The 23,810-nt window shown below is 39.0% G+C and overlaps 1 protein-coding gene across 4 annotated transcripts in view; it reads left to right on the forward strand.

Annotated features, from left to right (window-relative positions):
• The first annotated feature begins 2,858 nt into the window (after positions 1-2,858).
• IBTK (inhibitor of Bruton tyrosine kinase) overlaps positions 2,859-23,810 on the forward strand; it is a 62,031-nt gene continuing 41,079 nt past the window's right edge. For 3 of the 4 annotated variants that reach the window (XM_054195224.1, XM_054195223.1, XM_054195221.1), the window contains exons 1-9: positions 2,859-3,066; positions 10,904-11,573; positions 14,955-15,051; positions 16,551-16,675; positions 17,654-17,764; positions 18,993-19,163; positions 20,261-20,378; positions 22,157-22,337; positions 23,585-23,708. In XM_054195224.1, coding sequence (XP_054051199.1) covers positions 11,250-11,573; positions 14,955-15,051; positions 16,551-16,675; positions 17,654-17,764; positions 18,993-19,163; positions 20,261-20,378; positions 22,157-22,337; positions 23,585-23,708 — 1,251 coding nt within the window. In that variant the 5' untranslated portion in view covers positions 2,859-3,066; positions 10,904-11,249. Of the gene's footprint in view, positions 3,067-6,369; positions 6,385-10,903; positions 11,574-14,954; positions 15,052-16,550; positions 16,676-17,653; positions 17,765-18,992; positions 19,164-20,260; positions 20,379-22,156; positions 22,338-23,584; positions 23,709-23,810 lie in introns of those variants that run through there. The other variant, XM_054195222.1, reaches the window with a different exon arrangement.

The raw sequence follows: 23,810 nt of genomic DNA on the forward strand, positions 1-23,810 counted from the left end.
TTACCATCTTTTTTCAATATTCAGAATCAATTTCTGAAATCTGTTATGAGATTGTTACAGTGATAACAGAAAGTGCAGAATACATTTTTTCCCTACTGTCACTTACATCTTCCCCTCTAATTCCTCCATTAGCTTAAGCCTGGTGCAGCAGACAAAGCATGGAACTTTACCTCAATATTTCTGCAGACTACGATGGATGGATGGATGGATGGATGGATGGATGGGATCCATAGGTGACCAGAAAGCTGCCTAATGGGGTAGTGTGTTCCCTATAGCCTAGATCTATCTCACCTAACTTTAAATGAGTATACACATTTGGAGCATGCTCAATCTATAACCCTTCAACAGTGAATGAACTGAGACAAAAAATACACTCTGTAGACTAATTAAGCCTCTCAAAATTGATGTTCCTCCTCAAATTCTGAAGATGGGTAAGTATACTTGGTTTTCAAGTGCTGCTCTTTCAATTCTTTGAGGGATTTTTTGACTTAAAAGTCTAAAGCTGCTATAAAAAGTAACAACAGTGGTGAGAGATACATTTTTTTTCCTATAAAATAATTACATATTTATTTGTGATAATTCAGACCTTTTCACCACAGACCGAGAAAAAAAAAAAAAGATGAATGATTCCTAACTGCCAGGAAAACACTACATGCTTCAGGAACTCACAAATCTGGCTGTTGGACTACCCAATTAAAAAAGACTCTTTGGTGACTTGTTAATAGCTTTTCATCTCCACTGCCTGTAATTTCTTCTTAAAGGCTTAAAATAGTATATTTTTCTGCAACGATGTTGTCATTTTCCACTGGTAAAAAGCCCCGAAACAAAACCAGTAATTTAAACAGAGCCTTAAGTCAACCTGTTTGAGCTATTTTTGTTCTACAATGTTACCTTATCACCTCAACATATCTCTGCAAATCAAACTACATCATTCTGATTCTGTGAATGGTATTCATTAGCTTGCTGCTTTTGCAGAGGCAGCACAAGATAGCAGGAATTTCTACTACTGACCAATGAGCTGGGGACAATTAGAATTCCTGAACAATAAACAATAAATAAAGTATTTAGTATCTTTTTTTTCCATGAAAATATTAAAAGTCCTGCAAAGGACATCAAACTCTTGCATAGAAACCCATTGCTAAAAGTCTTTGGTTATTCTGTCAAGGTTTTGGCTGACTCAGACTCCATCAGGTCCTATTCATGACTCAGTATTATTTTCCAACTTTTCTGTGTCCTTTGTTGTAGTCTTCTATTCTTTGCAGTAGTATTTTTTATGAAAGAGCTGAAGGACAGTCCAGCTTCTCAGAAACTATTTTCCTCATATAGAGTCTATTCATGTTGTCTTGGGCCTTGTTCTACCTTAAGCCTCTTGATCTTTCCACTGTGCTGTTTACCTCTCCAAAGGATGCCTGTCCCAGCTATTCACCTGAATTCATTATTGTACAACAAAGCATTGTTTGTGACTGACTTCAGCTGTGTTTGGACCTCCTTATCTCCCCAGACAGTCATTAATGTTCTTAGGCCAGCTGGCAGCATGCTTGGAGCAATGCCACTTCTGAGATGTGTATATGACTGAAGCAGAAAGAAACTAGAAAAATAGAATCATTATCAAGATCATGCATAAATAAATTTCACATAGCATGCAGGGTTAGTTACAATGGTGAATGACTGCTGGCAAACCAAACATTTATACAGTGAAATACAGAAAGCAGATTGCACAATCCCCATTAACTGGGTTGGATGGCACAGGTAAAAATGCTTGAGATTCACCTACATACAATTTCTACTCAATCTTCCCCAAACTGAACTGCTGCTGAAGAACACATGTAACTTTTTTCAACTCCAAATGTTTTGTGGTTTAAAAAATAACTAGGCTGGTTTACATTCTTTTAATGCTTGCACCACACAGGGGACAAAACTGTGGCTTCAAAGAAACACGCAGAAACTCTGGCTGTTGGTAGTAGTATGTTATTAATATATTTCCTTATTTTAGAAAAAGTGATGTGTGACTCTTTTACTCTGTATTTTATGTTAGGTACTTGTCTTGGTTCCTAGCTTCCCACCCTAAAACACTAGACCTTAATCCTGTTCCAGATTAATCTATACCACTTATTACACCATCCAAGACATTACTTAAGAAGTAGAATTGAATCGAGCCCTCATGGTAGTTTACTTGAAACACACATCCAGTGAACCACAGGTAATTACTTTCCAACGGGAGTTTTTCAAATCCTTGTGCACAAACCAAATTTCCTTATGAGACTGCTGCCTGAGTCGGTGTCAAAAGCCTCACAAAACCCAAGCTGCTTTATATGATTCTGTCTGTATTAGGCCACTTGCTCTGGCAGAAATTTCATTGACTTAAGACAATCCGCCTCAACACAGCCTTTTCAATGCTTTCTCTCACTTCACTATTTTCTAGAAACCTGACAGGCTCATTATGTGACTGTTTGCTTTCCAGTCCTCCTGGAGAGGCATGATCTTGCCAGAAACCCATTGTCTCTCTTCACAGACACCCACACTGCTTGTCTCATGAGGGCTGACAGGAAAAGGCACTGAAACACCTCAGCTTTCTCTCCTTCACCTCCTCTTTCCCCATTATTTTCAGCCCCTTCCCTCCCTCCCTCCCGACATGCCTCGCCACACCGACCCCTCACACCTCCGCCCGCCATCTTGATTTGACCCTAGCGCCCCGCGGGACAGCCCGTCACGGCAAGCCCCGCCTCCCTCCCGGCACCTGACCGGGCCCGGCCTGTCAGTCAATCCGGGCTCCTCCGCGGGGGTGTGAGAGGCGGAGCCCAGGCGGCAACCGCAGCCAATCGGCGTGCGAGGTGCGGCGGCTCTGCGGCCAATCGGCTGCCTGCTTCTTCGGGGGTGCGGTGGTCGCTGTTCCTGCGCCCCGCTGTGAACTGCTGGCACAGGCTGTCGCCGCCGTCGCTGCCTGAGCTGTCGCGGTAGCCTCAGCAGCCTGGCCCTGCCCCTGCCCCGGTGTCACTGAGGATGAGCCCCTGCGCTGCCCAGCGCCCGTCCCACCCTGCCCGCCCGAGTCCATTCATCTAGCGACTGGTGAGGGGCGGGCCGCGACCTGCTGATGTGTCCGGAGGGGGAGCCGGGCCTGCGGGAGGGGCAGTGACACGGCTGACCCTGCCGGAGGGGACGGGACGGCGGCGGCGGGGGGCTGTAGGAATGGGGAGAACCCCAGGCGGGAGAGCCAGGGAGGGTGAAGGGTAGTCGGCCACGTAGGATGGGAGGGAACCGGCTTCGAGGCGGAAGAGAAGTGCCTCGGTCGCTTGTTAAGTCTCTTCTGTCGCTCGTTGCTTCCCGGCTACGTGGACTTGTGTAGTGTGAGTCAAAAGAGCCACCTTGCCTCCTGCCTGGCCCTCGCCTGTGGGTGGCTTTTTGAAACACTGCGGACCTTTCCCCCCTTGACGCTGGCAGCAGCCTCTGCCAGGTTTCCTTAGTTGGAGGTTCCCGGAAAGGCCGTCGTGTTTCTGGCCTTCTTGGTGATACTTGTCTGTGGTTTTTGGTAGCAGCTCACAGTGTTGCTGGCTTTGAGCAGCAGCATAAGCACCAAAGAGCTGAAAACTCGTAGTTAGCTTAAAAGGATATTTCCGTGCTGTCTTCTTAGGGGCCAGCCACCTGATCTCTGAAATCCAGACCTTTATTTTGCTGACGTGGTCAGTGTAGTTGTCTATCTTCGTGGAAACTGACCACAATTTGTAGTTTACAAAAGAATAATAATCACCCAACAACATCTGATGTGGGTACTCTTTAATAATACTGTACCAGAAGTTCAGAGTTTATCCAGAAAAGTCAGCTTTTCCTAACGTTTGATGTATTTATCTGATACAGTTTTAAGTGTGGTGAAATTCTAGAACACATTTGTGTTTCATTGCGCTTGACTTATCTTCAGGTTATCTGTTTAAATAAAAAAAATCTAGAGCAAGGTCCCAGTGTATTGTGGAAATGCCTATAATTACACTCACTGTACTTTTTTCTATGCCACTTTCTGTATGTTTTAATTTTTTCATCAGTGTTAAGCTTTTTAAGTAGTTTTAACTGTTTCTAGGTAAGCCATGCACAGTATTTCACAGTTTACTGTTTATGTGCTATGATTCCTGACTAATAGATCTGCTCTGACGTGTTGTAGCTGAATTTAGCTACCAATGGTACTTTGGTGGTTTTTTTTTTTGACAGGCGTGTCTGCCTTTAATTGGTAGTGCTTGTTAGCACTATTAGGAGCACATGGATTAGAGTTGCTGGATCACTGAATGTCTCATCCTGATAAGGATTATGCTGTTACCGCGGTGAAGGCAGAAGTTATAGAAAAGTCTGGAGAGAACCTCTAAAGGTCACTTGTGCCAGGGGCTGTGCCAAGCAGCGTCAGAGAGGCCCTGGCCTAGTGAATGAAGGGGCTTGGATCTGCCATGGCCCGGGGGACATAGCAGGCATGGTGGAATGTGGTGTTTTTTAAAGCAGGTTGGGTTTCCTCCATAGCTTTACTTCTAGGCAGGCCACATTTATTTAAAACTTGAACAGATTGCTTGCTGTCTAGCCCACTTTGAGAGCCTCGTTAGCATTCAATTTATCATTTGAAAGTGCTTCCTGACATATAATATTAATCTCTTAAGAAAATTGAACAAATGACTACTTATCCCTCTGTCACGGGTAACGTGGACTAGAGTTTTGATTTTTCTTGTTTATGTAACAGCTGCCTTATTCAAAGGCTCTGGGTGGTCTGTAGAAAACACAGCTGAAGGATAAAATAGATCCAATTTGCTCAGCCTGTACTCAACGTTTTGTTTTGTAAACCTTCTGAATCCTGGTTGCTCTTTCCAAAGTTTTCTTCTACTTACATACTTCTCTTGGTGTCTGAACTAGAGGCAGCGCTCTACTTGATCTTTTGTATATTGAGAAGAGCAGAACCCTTGCTTTCTGTTCCTTGTATTGTAATACTTCTGTAATACGGTTGAGAAGAAGCTAATTTTTTTTAAAAGACTCTATGTGGGAATTTCTGACTGCCAAACCTATGTGGGAATTTTGGACTGCTGGGATAGCTTAGATTTACCCTTTTTTCCTTATATATTCAATCACTTTTCCCCTCATAAAATATATCGTGTATTCAAATAATATTGTTCAAGGGGTAAAAAAGTCTAGATTTAAACCTAGTCTTCAAAAAATGTGCAGGAAGTCTCTAAGCAGTTTAAACTATCTGTGGCTATGTAATCTGAGTAGAAGTTTGTAGTCTAGCTGTTTTTTAAAGCCTTGGACAATGTGCTGCTTATAGCTGAAGGGTGTGTTTGCTGTTATTTATCTAGGAATTCATCTATGTTTCCTTGAGGATATGTTGCTTAATGCCAGGCCTATGTTTATTATATTGCTACCCAGCTTCAATTTGCTAGTCACTTTTGTCAGACTCTGAACTACTACTTTAACATGGGTTAGTGAAGTTTGCCTTTAGGTAAGACTGCAGTCAACAGAAAGTCTTGGAAAACCAGTAATGTGATAGGAAATTCACATGGCTTTACTTCTGTAAGCTTTAGATTTGGTAGTTGTTTTTTTTTGTTTTTGTTATTAGCTTAGTAATCAAGTAGTCTGTGTGGTTAAGTTTGTTTTGGGTACAAATATTTTCAGGATTTCCATGCTGTTATGGTTACAGGTCTTTTGTGATGTTATGAAACAAGTATGAATGGACCAATGTGGAGAATATTATTAAATGTCAGTGTGCTTGTTTAAAAAACAATCCCCCCTCCACTCCACCCTGGAAGTCTAAGAACTCGTAGTACCCTTATAAGGATGGACTTAACCTTCCTGGAGTGTATGATACTGCCAGTCATATCTGTCTTCATTTAGCGACTGACTGTTGAAAGGAAGAGGAAATGAATTTTGAACCTTCTGAACAGCCGTATTATTTATACTGTTTCTTTTTTTAAAGTAGGGGTATTAGGATTAACAAGGAAAACTGTAGGCTGCTTCTGTATGGAAAATAGAAACAATTATTTAGTTCTGTTTTAGGAGACCCAAATACTAGGTAGTTTTTCACCAAGTACATCCTAGATGCAACTGGTATTTAGAAAAAAATCAGGACCACTTTAAAAAATAATAAATAAAAAACAATGGGAAAACAGTGAATGGAATGAGGTTATGCCAATTTAAAGATCAAATAAGGTTTTGAGACATATTTTCTTAGGAAAGCGGCCTAAAGCCGGGTTTCAAGGCCATGTCACTAATTTGACAATTGAGTTACTTTAGTGCAGTGCACATGGAAAATGCAAAACTAGCAATCTGTCTTCAAGTGTCACTGAATTCTAACTATCTGAATCTCTTGGTTTTCTCTTCCAGTTCCATGTGAGACCACAACAGCACCTACTAGCCACTGCCTTGGTACTGGTATCCACATCCATGTTAGACAGATCTTGCTATATCTAATACTGAGTATTCGAGGCATCACAAAAACTTGTGCTGAATATGCTCTGCCTTCACTGGGTTTGTCTTCTGAAAGACAGCGACTAAGAGACAGATATGTAGCAGGGGATCCTAAAGCTGCCTTGGTATCATCTCTTTCTTCTGGCTTAATTTTTGTGAAATTTCACGTTACCAAAATAGAATTGATTATATATATTTTTACCTATTCTGGGAAGTGTCCTGGATAACAAAAATAGGTAAACAGAAGCCTTGGACTTGAAGACCACAAACCCATCAGAAGTCCCTTGTAAGCAGCTTTGATATGCAGAGAGATTTCTGGAGCTCCTCAGTGGGAAGCTTGAACAGAATCTCAAGACTTCACATCTGTGATCTGCCCTCTGCTGTTTGCAGGAAATGAAATCTATCATTATCCTCCTTAGTCATTAAACTATTTGTTAGCTTAGTCTTACAGATGTGTAGAATATTAGTTAATTTCATACTTGAGAGGTGTGACAGCTATGATTTTGGACTTTTTAGGCAAAGATTTGGCACTTTTTTTGCTATTTGTAGTGACTTCTTGAAAGTAACAGAGACTTCTCCACAGTAGGTGGAGAGCTTCTTTTTCAGCTGTAGGAGTTCTGACTCCATAAAGTCGGATGACACATCTGACACACTCCTCCTTGCTCTGACAGCTGTTGTGTGGTGGTGCTTTGCCCTCTCTGAGGGGAAGAGCTGGGTGAAAGGGCTCTACCTACTCGCTTCCAGGAGGCAAGATACCACAAACATTCTCTTGTTACTTAAGAATTGCTTCCAAGTTGGTTGCGATCTTTTAAATTCCTCTAGCTGTGAACATGTATAATAAGTAGCTCGTGTCTCCAAGGGAAAAATTAGAAACCCACTTGCTACTGAAATAAAACATCTTTGGGATGCTCTGAATACTGCTCCAATTCCTTCATTTTTTGCGACATTTTCCTATCATGAAAATGTTGATTAGGGTCAGTTTTTAAAAAGGACTTGAATCCCAAATGATACCTATTGTTTCATACAAATGTTTAAAATACGATAATCTTATTTAGCTGTTTATGTCTTTCACTAATTACAGCATTAGGAAGACACTGGTATTATAACATGAATATAATTAGTGCTGAGAAGCCTACAGAAGTATCTGCAAATAAAAGCAGAGATGTGTAATCATAGGGTCACTGTATTCTAGACACTTAGATTCAAAGTTTAAAAACTGGTGGTGCTGTTCCTATTTTGTGATTATTTTAGGTGCTGATCGTTCAGCTGGGACTCCATATACTAGGAGTAAACATATGGACAGCAATCACAAGGTTTTCACATAGATGTAATAATCGATTCACAATTTTGAAGTTCTAAGGTTTCACTTAAGGACCTACTTTGTATTTAAAAACAATCAGATCTGATGGTTAACCCTTTTAAGATGTTCTAATAACACAATATTGTGTTACTGGTGTGCCAGTCTTTATTGCAGAGGGGTGAAAACTTGATCTACGGCCTTCTGTCTTGAAATTGGAGGTGTATATATCAATGTACTAACATAGTATCTAGTGTTGTAATGTTTATAGTAAAGGAGGGCTGGGTTAGAATGATTTATAAAGAAATAATTCAGCAGACTTGAATTTCACATAGCTGCAGTAAATGTCACCACAATGAAATTAGTGTGAGGTAGGCAGGGTTGTGGTTCTATATAATAGCGAACTTTTTATTCTTTTAATGTGTGTTTTGTTGTCCACGTTATTTTCATGTTTGGTGAGGCTTGAGCTCAGGTCCTTTAAAGAAGTTTTTTCTGGCCTCACTGTTCCTTTCTTGTAATGGCATAAGTTTCTTTGAAACCAGGATTTACTTGCTTCTGAATCCTTTTCTCATGCGATTCAGTGTCTTAAATAGGTGTGTACTGCACAAGGGAAGGTATGGCATGGGGCACGGCAGGACTGCTTCCTTGGGTGGTGGTGACATTTCATACCAGTTTACTGAACAGATTAGTCAACTTTATTTTATGACTCCCCTATGAGTATTTTTTCTTGGTTCTTTTTATTTTTACTTTTCTTTCTTTGTAGCACTAACAGCAGTGTCTTAAAAATGAGCTATATTTAAGATATGCGTTACAAGACATATGTAAAATTCATACTTCTTCCACAGCATAATTTTATTGCCTGGTGGCATACTGATGAAATGTGAGAAATTGGTTTGAGGATAATAACAGTTCAGATGTTTTTCCTATAGATCTACAAATTTTTTTTTTTTAAATTATTACTATTTAGAAGAGTGTTTGTTGCACTGGCAATCGGAGTCTGCTGATAGCAGTCACCTGTCGTGCGTTGATTCCTTGGAGCAGCAAGTCAGGCTGTGTTCTTGAAACTAGAGCTTTTTTTCCTGGGCTTGCAACAGTGGTTTGCTTTTCTTTATACTCTGAGGCTTTGGAGAAGGAGGAAGGAGAGGAGTCCACACAGATCTATGTTAAACTTCTTGTGTTACTGCAGAAGTTTGTACGTTGGTTGTAAAATGCCCTGTAGAGTGAACTCAAGCTCGCTGTGACAAATGTAAACTAAATGGTTGTGTTCAGTTTTGGTCTCTGAAATATTTCTAAATGTTATTCTTGGGCAGGGATGGGAGACTAAATTGTAATCAATAAGAACTACTTTTTTGTTTTTCATGTGCCTGCTGTTTGAAATTTGTTTGAAGGTAGATACTGAACAACTTTGATTTGTAGATTTCCATTCCAAGTATTTAATCCCTTCTGCCTGAGGTGGAAAAGTAATTGTTGAAGGCTGTGTCATGAGATATTTAAATGAATACACTTGGATTAGAATATTCTTTTTTTTTTTTATTGAAAGTTTAGACTCCATTACTAATGTTTGCTCTAGACTGATTGCTTTCAACTTGGTGGCAATCTTGATGATAATTCTTAAAATAGGAGGAGGACTGGGATTTCTCTTTTCTCTTCCGAACAAAGTAATTTTTTCCTTATGTGTCTTTGCATATAGAGACATTGACAAAAACATGGTTATGTGTTCAGTGCCTGAAAAGCAATGGAAGCTAAGATCAGCAGGCTGGAGGGGCAAGGAGTGGGATGTGCACATGGTTACAATTATAGTGACTGCTGAGCTGGAAAGATAGCAGGTGTTATTTGTTTGCTGATTTGTCCTGTGGATTTGTTAACATATTTACTCTTATTTATTCACCTTTCATGGTACCACTGTCCAGCTTCTTTTGGAATATTTTACTGATTGGTAGAACAATTTTAAGCTACAGTTTGCATAGCAAGCATACACATCAACATGTGATTGAATACTACTTCACTGAGTTTGCAACTTATGCTTGAAAAGATTGAAGTGTGAAGTTTTTGGGGACTGAATAGCAGTTCACATTAAATTATGCAGTGTATCTGTGATGTGTATAGCTCACTTCTGTTTTAGATGGGTTTGTGTGTGATTTTTATACTGCTGTCTGCATTTCTTGTACTGTAACCCATTTAAATGTGACTGCATGCATTTAATAAGTGAGATGAGTGCTTCTGTCAGGCCTTCTTTACTTTTGAGAAAGTGGGTGCCAGAGAAAGTTGGACGGACATACTCTAGATGACCAGATAAGCAGAAATGCCGTATGCCCCAGATGATGTTTTCATGAACCAGAATTTGTATCTTTGCCTCGTTTTCCTTCTTCCTCCCTTACCCTTTCCAACCTAGGCCTTCGTTTCCTCTTGCCTGCTTCAGGAGCTTTAGACCTTTGCCTTTCATAAGTGCTTATTCTGTCTGAATTCACGGCCTTGTACAAGTTTTTTTTCTTTTGCTCTGTTACCATCCTTCCTCTCACATTTGGCAGCAGCTCTGGGGATTGTGGGGAGGAGCCTTCATGTTGATTGTGCAGTAGAGGCTTAGCAGGGAGATGGGTAGGCATTCAGGCCAGGGAAGAGAAAGTAAACCAGAAAAAAATCCTTTTTTTCAGTGGCTAAAGTAAACTCTGGTGGTCCTTCCCTCCTTCTGGGTGTGACTGACAAAGCTTCTGTTAGCCAAGATCTACTCAACATTTGTGGGGATTTTTTGGGTGGGTGGTTGGTTTGTTTTTTTTTTTCTCCAGCAGTCTTTCAGTTCAGTCCTTCCTTTCTGATCACAAAGTAATGATATAATTACACAGAAAACAATGAGGGTCTTAAGGACCCTAAGGCTGGGAAAGCAGATATCTTTTTTTCTCTTCAGATTATTTTTTTTTGATCCAGTTCTCCGTGTAGCCTCAAAGGTTTATGTCAAAGAAAGGAAGGAGGTGCCTTTGGAGGTTGGGGTGGGGAGTGGAGTCATGTCTTTTTAAACTGACTAAATCCCTGAGTATAAGCTCAGATGGCGTGGAGCAGGTCAGTAAACCCTTGCCATGTTGCTCCTGTACTTGGAAGTGCTAGTTTGATATGCACTGAAATTGGTACAGATGCTGGGGAAAAGAATTGTTGTTGACTAATCTGTTCTGGTTTGTTCTCTTTCAGGTCTCCCTTGCAATTATGGAGTTTTAGAAGAATAAGGTAGTGTGGAGGGGGAATCCCCCTCTCCACACTTGAGGTAGTTCACTTTTGGAATTTTCTACGGACAAGAATATTTGTTATATAAGATGGTGAAATAAGACTTCTAAAAAATATATATTTATAAATATTTATTTGGATCAAGTGCCAAATATAGCAGTACAAAAACTTCTAATGGCAGCTCAATAAAACTGGATTTACATCCTTGGAATTACAAGATTTTTAAGGCACTGTGTTGTGTACTGAATTGGAGTGCCTTGATATACTTAAGGGGTCGTTCCCCTTAAGAAGAGGAGCAGCTTCAAAAGTGAAGATGAATTCTCTCATGCCAGACTGCACTTCAAAGTGTCGATCTCTACAGCATGCTTTGGATGTTATTTCTGTGGTAACCAGAGGAAGTGAAGGCCAGATCAAGGCCTTTCTCTCTTCTTACTGCTACAATGCTGCAACTATAAAGGATGCCTTTGGTAGAAACGTTATACATCTTGCTTCATCTTGTGGCAAAAAAGGTGTGCTAGACTGGTTGGCTGAGACCAAAGGAGTAGATCTCTTGGCAAAAGACAAAGAGTCTGGATGGACAGCTTTGCACAGAAGTATATTCTATGGATACATTGATTGTGTTTTGTCATTACTGAAGGTGAGTGATTTAGAACTGTAGTTTTCCTTGGTGTCTACAATTTTTAGAGTTGTGTTCATTATGTAAAAGTGGGCTTTTAACCTCCATGAAAGCCGCTTGAGGGTTGTCCTAATACTGCATTTAGATCACAGTGCATTGATTTACTTGAAAGTTGCCTCTGTTCATAAAAGATCTCTGCCTTTCCCCATGAAGAAATCAGCACTGAGTAAGGATCCATGATTAATTGTGGACTTCCCTGAAGACTGGTTTGTGTGGGTGGTATCAGGGTCAGGATCTTAAAAGTGGAGAATGGTCAGACTAAAGATACTCTAAAAATAGACTCTTCAATACTTACACCAATTAGTGTTTTCAGAGAACATAAAATAAAAGCTTAAATGGAGTTCTAATTGGAAATTAATCTTACATTTGGGAGATAAGCACTTTGAGATACGGAACATTTTATTAATTGAATCCCCATTTAATTCATATTTTAACCAGGGCTTTTGCTCAGTCCCCCTCATTCCTTTCTTGCGACTGCTATTTCTTCCCTACCATTGAGCACGTTGTGTATATTTTTTGACTGCTTTTCTGTTCCACCTTTCCCAAGTAGAACAAAGGGAAGAGCTACATATGGTTGGGATCTTCAGGGTCCCTTTAACCACGTGAGAAAATGAAATATTTGTGTCTCAGGGTTACTTAAATGTAAACCTTTCATGGTTGGAACTCATTTTCCATTTTGAGTTCAGCTTTTTTAAATTGCAGTGACTAGCTATTTGTAAGCATTAAACTCTGCTTTCAACAAGCAGTTTAAGCAAAATGGTTGTGGATCTAGCACACTGTAATTCTTGACGGCCTGGTAACTGTTAAATATGTATTTCATGTGCTGTACTCTTACTTAGTGAGGAGGTTTTCATTAAACTTCACAAAAGTAGGTGTTTGTGTGAGAATTGTATATGATTCTGTTTTCTAGAAAACTGGAAACTGTGTATGTGATGTATGAAAAAGTATTCAGTTCTCTAGTGTATTTGTGTGTATCTTTTGATGTTTGCTTACAGGAGGCCTATACAGGTTTCCCCACAAGTATTTTACTTTTCTATCAGTTGCAAAAATGAGTGAGGTTTTTCTGATATTCCTCTAAGAAGCAGAATGAAACAGCTCATGGAGTATGCTCCGTCACCCAGTTCCTTAACTGAAGCCTCGCTGCTGTACTACATTGTAGGAAGTTATTATAGCAACAACAGGAAGGGATTATAGAATAGAATTATGAAATAGCTCAGCTAGAAACATATATCTGAAGATTGTCTAGTCCAACCCCCGTGCTCAAGCAAGGTCAGCTAGAGCAGGTTGCCCAGGATTGTCCAGTTGGGTTTTGAATGTCTCCAGGGGTGGAGACTCAGACATGTCCGTTCCAATGTTTTAATACTAGTCCAGTAAAAATGGTTTTTAGGTTTAAACAGAATTTTTTATATTTCAATTTGTGCCCATTGCTGCTTTTCCTGCCACTGGATATCACTGGGATCCCCACCCCCTGTTTCAAGTCAGGTATTTATTATACAAATTGATGAGATGTCCTTCCCCGCCCACCCTGAACCTTCTCTAGGCTAAGCGTCACAGCTCTCTCAGCCTTGTCTTCTGTGTAAAATGCCTCAGTCATTATTTTCATGGTCTTTTACTGGACTTGCTCCTGTACGTCCATGTCTGTCTTGTACTGGGGAGTCCAGACCTGAACCCTGCACTTCAGCTGTGGCTTGCCAGTGCTGAGTAATGCCTACTGGCAACACTCCCTCATGCAGCCCTGGATGCTTTCACCATTCTTAGCTGCGAGGACACACTGCTGGCTTGTGGTCAACTGGTTTGTCCACCAGGAGCCCCAGGTCCTTTTCTGCCAAGCTGCTTTCCAGCCAGTTGGCCTCCAGCTGTATTGGTACAATGGGCTGTTCCTCCCTAGGGCCAGGATTTACGCTTCACTATGTTGGACTTCATGAGGTTCCTCTCAGTACATTGTTCCAGCCTCAAGATCCCTCTGAATGGCAGCACAACCCTCTGGCATATCAGCCACTCCTCCTGGACTTGTGTCATCATCAGCCTTGCCAAGGGTGCACTTTATTCTGTCATCCAGGTCATTAGTGAAGATTTTAAACAGTACTGGCCCCAGTATCAACCCGTGGGGTACTCAACTAGTATGGATGACAGACTTCTGTTGCAGGCTGGAGGCAGTCATGACTTATTCTCAGACTTTATCTAACAACAAGTTTTGCTGCTCAGCAATTGCGGTTTGTTATTACAAATTCAGATAATGTGTTATTACAAATTCAGATCAAGAAGCCTCTGTTCTGCTTGTGAATGATCTGTGCAGCTGCCAAAGAGAAGAATATCCAGCTACCCATTAAATGATAGAAATAGGTTGGTCTTTCTGTCATATAGTGAATTAATACCAGCACTGTTGCTAGTAGGGTTGCCTTTACAATTTGCAGAATGTGTGTTGTTCTTCTGGCTAGTGTTTTTCCAAATAAAGTTACAGGTTAAAATCCCTGCTGCAGATGTGGCTAGCTGTCCTTCGGTCATGCTTGAATGGATTGTGGTCCCTTGATTTTTGTGTTTCATGTGTTTACTTCTTAAGTGTGAAATTCTGTAAGTTTTTCTTTTATATTAGGCGTGAGCTGTAGTACATAGGTACAGCCATATTATCCATTAGGTTCTGCCTGGGGACATCTGTAGTTCTTCCCTTCAGTGATCTGATTGATGACACTTGACTTCCTTAAAACCGATGCTGGTGTAGCAGCACTTTTTTGTATTGAGAAAATGGTATTTACAGAGAATATCTACCTCTTTCAAAGTTCTAACACAATGAATAACCAGTTCATGTTTTATGCTTCTGAAGCTTCCTTGCTATCGTCTTGTGTGGCTGTTCGTATCCTCTTGCCCTTTTTCAGCAACTCTGAACCACTGTTCCCTGCTTGTTTTCAAAGCCATAGTAGGGTTTTTTGATCTTCTCAGTTTTCCATTTTGTCAAAACTGATTCTGTAAACATGCTGGTGTAAGAAAATGTTTTCTTCAAAGCTGGTAAATGCATTTTTGGTAAATACTTGCCCTTCCTAGATGGCAGTGCTTTATCTTCAACTGTATTTCTTTTGTGTTTCCCTGATTACATTTTATTGCTCAATTCCAGTTGATAGGTCAACATGATGTATATGTAGTTGAACAGAATGGCACTGGTTTTTTTTTTCATATCTGCTTACAATTTACTTGAAAGAATATTAAGGTTTTCTTTTATCAAAATTAAACTTAAATTAAAGATTTGTTGATCTTCTTAAACATTTACTTGTCATACTTAAAGCTGCAAAGTTTAATTTTGTTTGTCTCCCCCTCCCCTTCCCTCCCCTCCCCTCCCCTCTCTTTCAGCATGGCGTTAGTCTGTATGTTCAGGATAAAGAAGGCTTATCAGCCCTGGATCTTGTGATGAAGGATAGGCCAATCCATGTGGTCTTCAAGAAAACCGGTAGGAAATCAAGTAGTTTAAGTTGTATTTTACAGGGAAATATGTTTCAACAGGGCATAAATGTATGTACCACTGTGGACAATATTTTCTGTTTCTAATTAAGACTGTATAAGTTATGAGATACCTCAAGCTAGTGGTAGTGGAGCCACTAATATTATAAGACAGCAGGTGCAGAATCCGTATAAGGTGGTAGGCATAGGATGCACGTATGTAGCAAAAATAAAGGAATAATGGCTGACTTAGAAGTAAAAAAAAAAAAAAAGTATGGGTGATGTAATAGGTAACCCAAAGAGGTTGTGGAGACTACAACCTTGGAGATATTCAAAACCTGAGAGAACATGGTCCTGGGCAGCCTGCTCCGACTGACCTTGCTTAAACAGAGTTGTTGGACTTGATGATCAACAGAGGTGCCTTTCAACCGCAACTATTCTGTGATTTTTTTTTTTTCCCCCCCTCTTTTATCTCAATTCAATTTATCAGAGAGACTTCAGTATCTTTGAATTTGATACAGTACTTCACATCACTTCTGTGTCTTTTGTGAAAAGGGAGGGAATATGTTCTTGAATCTTCAAAGTATTTTTAGGCAAGGCAGCTTGATATAAGCTAGTTACAGTCACTCTAAATACAATTTCTCCAAATTGGAAATGAGTATGTAAAAATAACTCTGAGCACACAAGTTTTTCTTTGACAGGGGCTAGTTTTTGCAGTGGCTTTCATTTATTTTTACACTGGTTTATGCTTTTTGAGAGGGGGTAGTTTTTGCAGTGGCTTTTATTTATTCTTATGCTGGTTTATGCTTTTCTATCCCCCGTCATTCCCCTTTTCTCCATGTCCCCAAGTTCAGTCTTGTTGTACAGAAAAATGTGTTCTTTTCAACTTGTTTCCAGTAAATTTAAGTATTTTTGGTGACACAAATCCTGAGTTTGGCCTATTTTTAATTTTATCTTGTAAAATATCTTAAAATTGTTTAATCTTTCAAGTAGTAGCTCAACATGATCAAATATACATCAATTTCAGTTTCTTACTCATCAGAAAATGGTGGTCAGATATCATTGTAACTGAACGATTATTTAAAAAATATAAAAAGGTAGTTTTTGGTCACACCTCTGATCTGAAAGTGTTTATGGTTTTCATGCATGACAGGATAACCTTTTTTTGGGGAAGGCTTTTTACTAAATTGAAGCAAAGCATGTACAATCTAAGGTAGGAGTAGAGTCTTCTGAAAACATAACAAATAAATTTGCTGGTGAGGAATGCTTGCGTGTTCTGCAGCTGGAAAATATGTATAAGTAATGTTGATCATCTGTACACTGATGTTAAATATTTTGTCGTAGCACCTTCCTTCTCCTAAGAATAAAACTTTTAAAAGTTCAATTTTAGGTAAAAATCAGCTTTCCCCTTCAAATTTTAAGTAGAAACAGCAGGAGTTGATTTTCAAAGTCATTATGTATGAGACTTGTAAATTTCCAAGCTGCAGAGAGAATTTTTTTTCATTGCAGATCCCACTGAGGTCTACACCTGGGGAAACAATATAAATTTTACTTTGGGTCATGGTGGTCAACAGGGTAAACATCATCCTGAATTGGTGGACCTTTTTCCTCGGAATGGCGTGTATATCAAACAGGTATTCTGCAAGTATTTACGTAGGCACGTTTCTTGGTGAACTTGGAGGGGTGTGTATGGGGGAACAACTATTGAAGATGTTACCAAGTTTTGAAAATTTGAAAGAAAAAAAAAGTTGGGTCGGTGGGTTTTTTGTTGTGTTTGGTTTTGTTTCCCCTCTCTTTTTCTTTCTTCCCAGTTATTTCTGAGCAAGCAGTTCAGAGCAGCTAAGGAGTACTAGAGTTAGGCTTGCTGTATTATGTTCTTGCTGCTTCCCCCCTTCCTGATCACCCTCAGTTAAATCATGGTTCTCTATTTTGGTGGAGAAAATGTTTTTTGATGTTATTTGCCTTGGATATATGGCTTGTATATCATTAAATAAATTCAGAAGCATGATACTTCTGTAATTGTGTTGAGTTTCTGACCTCCTGTGCAACTCCTATAGAGAACTGAAGTGTGACAGTGAATCTGATACATGTTGAATTAAAATTCTTCTTGTGTTGAAAGCAGCATGCGCTGTTTAGCGCTCTTCCTGTAACAGTAGTTTTGTTCGTAGTAACTTCTTGGGACTTCAGTTTAAGAAAGTTTGAAAGTTTAAAGTACAACTTGAACAAGCATTCAGGGCAGACAATCAGTGCCACAGTCATAATGTGTTTCCTTCATCTCTTCTGAGGCAGTATTGTTGCCCTTAAAACTCAATCTTTTGAGCTTCTGCTAGCCTGTAGGCTATCTTATGTTAATAAACGCGAACTGTAGGTCTCTTCAAGTAGGTTAAGGCAGTACATAATAAATTTAAAGTAAAAATTTTGTGTGCCCTGTGGCTTGATTTGGCAGTCCTGTGCTTTAATACTAGTATCTTACTCGTATTTACACAAACGGATCTTTATTAAAGCTGAACTTCTTCACAAAGTAGTTCTGGCAGATGTTTTCACGTTACCAAGAAAATTAATTTGTCCTATACCACCTTCTCCCTACCACTTTTTTGCCCTTTTCCTTTCAGGTGGTACTCTGCAAATTCCACTCTGTATTCCTTTCCCACAAAGGTCAAGTGTATACGTGTGGACATGGACAAGGAGGACGCTTGGGTCATGGTGATGAACAAACATGCCTGGTATGCTATTTTATGCTATCTCACGTAGTCTACATTTATTTCAAACAGCAGGTCTAAAAAGTGAATTAGGGTTTCTGTGAGACTACTTTCAAAATCAGTTTACTGTTGATTTCAAGCAAACCCCCTTCCTCCCTACCAAATAACAGAAAGAAACCCTCTCCAGTACTACTAGTGAAGTGGCAGGGAGTAGAAGAATGTGCATTTACATGTATTTTAATTTTAGGTAGCTAGGTGCTGCAGCCAAACTTCTGTGTTATGGCTAAGTTGTTTTAAAGGCTAGCTGATGCCAGATAAGTGGAAGCAAATGGTTTTTGTCTGGGCTGGCTTCTGAAAGAGGTTTGCGATACCGTCTGATGAGTGTCAAGGCTGGCACAAAGGAAACAGCAGTACTGTGGAGCTGTAGTGGCACGACAAGTGATGGTAGGGTTGCTTCTTACTAGACTTGCACAGATATTAAGTGAAAACTTACCTATCACTTTCATTTGAACAGTACACTGTTGCAATATGCAAACACAAAATTTGAGAAGACTAAGATACGATGACAATACAATTCTTAGACTGCAGTATCTTATCCTGTGCGCGCTATCTGATAGTGTGCATTTAGTTTGCAGCATAATAATTTTTTGAAATTTCTGTTATCAAGTATCTGGTAGAACTTGATACTATGTTGCTGGATGTTATAGTGAAGACTGGATCTCAATTTCTAATGCTTTTTAAAAAAAAAAGCAGTTCCATGACATCAGAATTTTTTTGCAAATTGCTGTTTCGAAATTGGGATGTTACCCAGTTGAATAATGGAGAACTTGCATTAGAATGCATGAAGAGTCAAACATACAGAACTGCTTCCTTATTCTCTGGAATTTTCCTAGGGTTATTCTGTATTTTGGAGGAAGGGAGAAGTCTTTATTACTCATGGTAATTTAAAAAGAAAAACAAAAGAAGTAATAGTTGATATTTGTCCATCTGTTCTGAAGATACAGTTTCCAGCCTAATTTCGGAGCAGGTAGTTTAAAAATCATCTCCCCTGATAGCACAGGATGCATTTCAAATGAAAGCAGTTTATCTTATTGCATTGGATGTGGTAATTATATTAATGGGTGTATTATATGTTCAAATGCATTTTCGTCTGTAGTTCAGTATTTTGTCATGCCTTTCTGTTGGTGTAACTTTAGTTTCACAGATGGCCACTGGTCAATATCAAACTTCTTCTTTTTTCCCCCTTGTTCAGGTTCCAAGACTTGTGGAAGGCTTAGCTGGCCATCAGTGCTCCCAGATAGCTGCAGCTAAGGATCATACAGTTGTTTTAACAGAAGATGGATATGTTTACACATTTGGCTTAAATACTTTCCATCAATTGGGTATTCTTCCTCCTCCTGCTAATTGCACTGTTCCTAGACAGGTAAAAATAACATCAGGCAAAGCTTAGTTGTCTGTTGGTTTTTGTTTGGTTTTTTTTTTATTTTAATATTTTAAACTTTTTCAGAACAACGAAGTTGAATGTGAGTTTAGGTGAGATCTTGATTTTGTGTTAGCGTACATCTCAATCTTAAATACTTAACTACGTGCTGATAAAAATCCTAGTTTGTCACCTGAACTGTACTAAAGTTTGTAGTGCTAAGTGTGATACAAATTACAATTGCCAAACCCCTTTTCTTCCCCAAGCATTCTGTAGCTGAAATGATGTAAAAGTAATAGGTATGTATTACTTGAGATTCATGGTCTTTACTCCTTTTGAATCACTGGATGATAGATCCCAGGGTTGATGTTTGTGTCCTTTGCTGGAAGCACTGTTGATTCTTGGAGTAATAATGCTTTGGGAAGAATAGCAACAGGGAAGAGAGTGTATGGGCGTCACCAACTTGACTATATTTCTATGCTCAATGTATAACTTTTTCTAATATTTTAAGTAAATAAGAATTACATTACCTTTTATTGAAAGGAAGCTTCATCTAGAGTAGAACAACGTTGCACCAGTGTTAAAAAAGTAGGAAAGAATAATTGGCCAGGGTGCAACAGGATAGTGCTTTGGGGTATGATAGGATGCTCTTCAATAGTGTAATATATCCACAGTATTTGCTTTGATCTTTATCATCTTGATTTGAAGTGTGGAGTTAGTAGTATAGCGTTCTGCAGTGTGTTTAGGGTGTTAGAAGCTGAAACATTTTAGCTGATACTTTTGCAGCACCTGAGTTTTCCTTGGCTGTCTTATACATGACCTGTGCAGTCTTGTTCAACATCTTGCATATAAAGACAGCCTAAGGAGATTTGATTCTAGTTCTGATTAGGTAATCCAAAAAGTTTACTACTTTGTCACTAGCGCAATAGTGCCCCACTTGACAAACTTCTGAAATAATGCTTAGTTATGAGACTGTATGTGGATGGATACCAATGCTTCATTCTTAATCACTTTAGGAGTTAAATGTTGTCAGAAGTTTGTACATGTGAAATTCACCTGTTGCTGCTCAATATTAAGATGTACTTTGGATTTGTGCTTAGGTTCAGGCAAAAAACCTGAAAGGTAGAATGGTGATTGGAGTGGCGGCAGGCAGATTCCATACAGTGCTATGGACTAAGGAAGCAGTGTATACCATGGGGCTGAATGGCGGCCAACTAGGTAAGGTAGAAGTGTTCTGAAAGTAAACCCCAGCCATTAAAAGATGTTATTCATGTTATTTGTACTAAAGCTGTCATCTGCTTCTTGCAACAGAAGCCTGGTTAAGCTTTCTCTTTTCTCTTTTTTTTTTCCGTGTTTTTTTTTTTCTAAAGCAGTCTGATGACATCATCCCTTCACACTTCTTTTGAAGAATATTTTTCATTACTGCCAGTCACTTTAACATTTTGAGATGATGGGAGCTAGTCAGAGTTAGCTTTGTTATTTGAACTCCTTATAATTCTGTTGCCTTCCATTTATCTTATGTGGTCCTGCTACTGAAGACTTTTAGGAGACAGAATGTTGCTGTTTGTGTGGCACATAACCCCAAGGCATGCTTGTCTCCTTCCAGCAGTCTGGCCCCTAATAAATTATAAACTAGCATTCATCTCTCCTGCCTATGTCCTTCTTTCACCACGCATTATAAACATGCTACTGATAACTTTTTCCTAACTTTTAAACTGAAATGCTTGCCCATATCTAGAGTCTTTTTCAACCAACACTATTACCAGAATCTTCACTTAACTCAGTATTATTCTAAGTCAAGAAAGAACCTAATAAAACGTATGACCAACTAGTGAACTTCTTGATTGTTTTATGAATGGGATATTTTAATTGCTTTTGTCTTTTTTTAATGAACAGGTATTGCAATATTGGTTTGGATTTGCATTTCCGCAGTTCTGTATCTGTGTGCAAACAAAACTGTTAGCTAGCTCTGGTACTTACAGTTAATCTGCATCAGTTCTGACATCAGGTTCAGACACTTTTTTGTGTTCCTATTTAAGATTGCAAAGGTATGTGAAAAAACTTGTCTTTATCAGAGAAGTATCTTACTAATGTATTTTTTTTTTGTATGCACCCATATTATAAGTTTCTTTGTAGTTGCTTGTGTTGTTGAGATTATTCTGGTATGCACATGGGCCAGTGCAGTACCCTATGGACGCAGTAATTGGACTGTTAGTGGTATAGTTGTGTCATCTGGGCACTATGATAGGCCTGTGGTAAGAAACTTGCCTCTTTAAGATGTTCTGACATAGCACTAGGCTGTCATATTACAGGGTCGCTTCCAGCTCTGGAGGTAGCTCTGCTGCTTGTTCCTGGATATTTGTACCCACATCAACTCTGTGGTGCAGACGTAAGTGCACACACAGCAGGGTTATGTTATGTATGAGATTGTGTCAGGTTTCCTGACGCAGCAGAGCGGTAATGGCCTGTTTGGTTTTGTTAATATGTTTTCAGAGATCTTCCATTATATCTCCAACTTTATCTGTTGTTTCACGTAGCTGCCTGCCTTCATGCTTATGTGCACTTACAGCAATTTCTATGACAAGCTTGTTTGGTATCTTCCAATGGCTGAAATCATCTATAGCTTATGCCAGTGTGATAGTATTTCTAGTGTCTTGAATTGTAATATGGTCAAATAAATGTTCTTTCTTTGGAATCAAAGGCAGTACCACTGCAGAGTCTAACCACATTAAATAGCTTTCCCTGTAGAGTATGCCTTGCTTCACTTTTTTTTTTTTTGTTTATCGAATTTTGAATGTTTTCTGGTGTTTGTGGTGAACTAACAAGTGTATGTGGTGAGTCTCTTATCTGTCTGATTATTTTGAAGATGAATTATCTAACTACATAAACAGTCTTTTAGAATTTAAAGGTTCTTCAAAGTAGTGTAGCAAAGGTCCTTTAAATGAACAATGTGTGGAATGGCACATAATGTTTTTGGGGTATGTTGTCTTTTCTAGGTTATCTGCTGGATCCGAATGGAGAAAAATGTATAACTGCACCTCGCCAAGTTTCTGCTCTACATCATAAAGATATCTCTGTGTCCTTGGTCTCTGCAAGCGATGGTGCTACAGTATGCGTTACTGAAAGAGGAGATATTTATTTGCTTGCAGACTATCAGTGCAAAAAGATGGCTTCGAAGTATGTATTAAATTTCTAATTTGTCATGAAGCACAAATAGGTGAAGATTTCACTCTAGTCTTATACTTGCAAGCTATTAGAAAGGCTTTTGTGCATAAAGTAGAGATAATACAGTGCTCCCCCGAGTTTTCTTTATTTGCAGTTCTTTCATATGAACTGTGGCTATCTCTTTTGTTTGTTTATTTGGTTTTGTTATTACATGAGGCTAAGGTGCCATGTGCTGTATACCAAAGATATTTAAAAAAAACCCCAACATACTAAGAGGAAATATTTTGTGCCATAGGTTTAAAAATATTGAAACTGGTATTTTTTTGTTCATCTATTAGCCTGAATTTGTATACATGCACCTTGCTAGAAGCATTAAAGATCTTCTGTTCTATTTAGTTATGTGGTTATGATTTGGAATCATTAATTTGGGGTCTGAATTTGATAATTACTGTGGGGATATGGTATGTTATAAAGGGTAATTTATGTTGCAAGGGGGAACTTAGGACATCATCTGGTCCATATGCTAAAACCTGAATGTAAAACTTGTTGAAGAAACTGGGCCCATGACTCATAAATCAAGGAAATGATTTGATCCCATTTTGGTTTACTTAGCTTGCAATAACAGATCAGAAGAGGTAATTAGCATTTTTGAGCAGTTAACTCCCAGTTAGCTGTTCAGCTTCAGACTTCAAATTCTAGCAGTATTTATTGACATGTTATAGTTTAATGATTATTTTATACTTAATTTTCTGCATGATTTTAAGTGAAGAGGCTAGCACTTGGAGAAACTTAATGCCATATATTCTGTGCTTGCGCTAAGAAACTGAAAAGAGATGACTTGCATGTTTTTGATCAGGTTAAAAAAACAAAACCCACCAAAAACCTGAGAAACAGCCTACTGAGATAGGATAGGTCATTTAATACAAACAGCTAAATTAAATTTATACAACTATAACTTTTGTAATGCTGGAGATCAAAGCCAAATCATATGCTGGTTTTCATTTATGGAATTTTGTGAAGAACCTGTGGATGTTGTGACTTACTTAAAAGCAAAGCAAAAATTACAATCTACTAATAGTATTTATTAGCAGTTATGTTAGTAATACCAATGGGGAGAAACTAAACTCCAGCAATTTTTTCGTGTCACTACCTCATCTATTTTTTTTACTGCCTCTCCAAATGAAAATGGTAACTCTGTCACAGAATCAACATCAATACACAATGAAGAAATACTAATTTAGCCTTTTGTGTTCTTTCAGACAACTGAACCTTAAAAAAGTTCTTGTTAATGGTGGATACTTGGAATATAAGGTAGATACCCAGCATCTTAAAGAAAATGGGGGTCAGAAGATTTGCATTCTAGCACTGGATGAAGCTGGAAGAGTAAGTTGTGTCCCTAGAAATCGTAATTATATAGCAAGTTGCATACTGATTAATGAAGCTTTAAACGTAAGAAGTTGACATGACAAAATCATGCATAGATAA

The sequence above is a fragment of the Rissa tridactyla genome, chromosome 3, assembly GCF_028500815.1.
Source record: "Rissa tridactyla isolate bRisTri1 chromosome 3, bRisTri1.patW.cur.20221130, whole genome shotgun sequence".
NCBI lineage: Eukaryota > Metazoa > Chordata > Aves > Charadriiformes > Laridae > Rissa > Rissa tridactyla.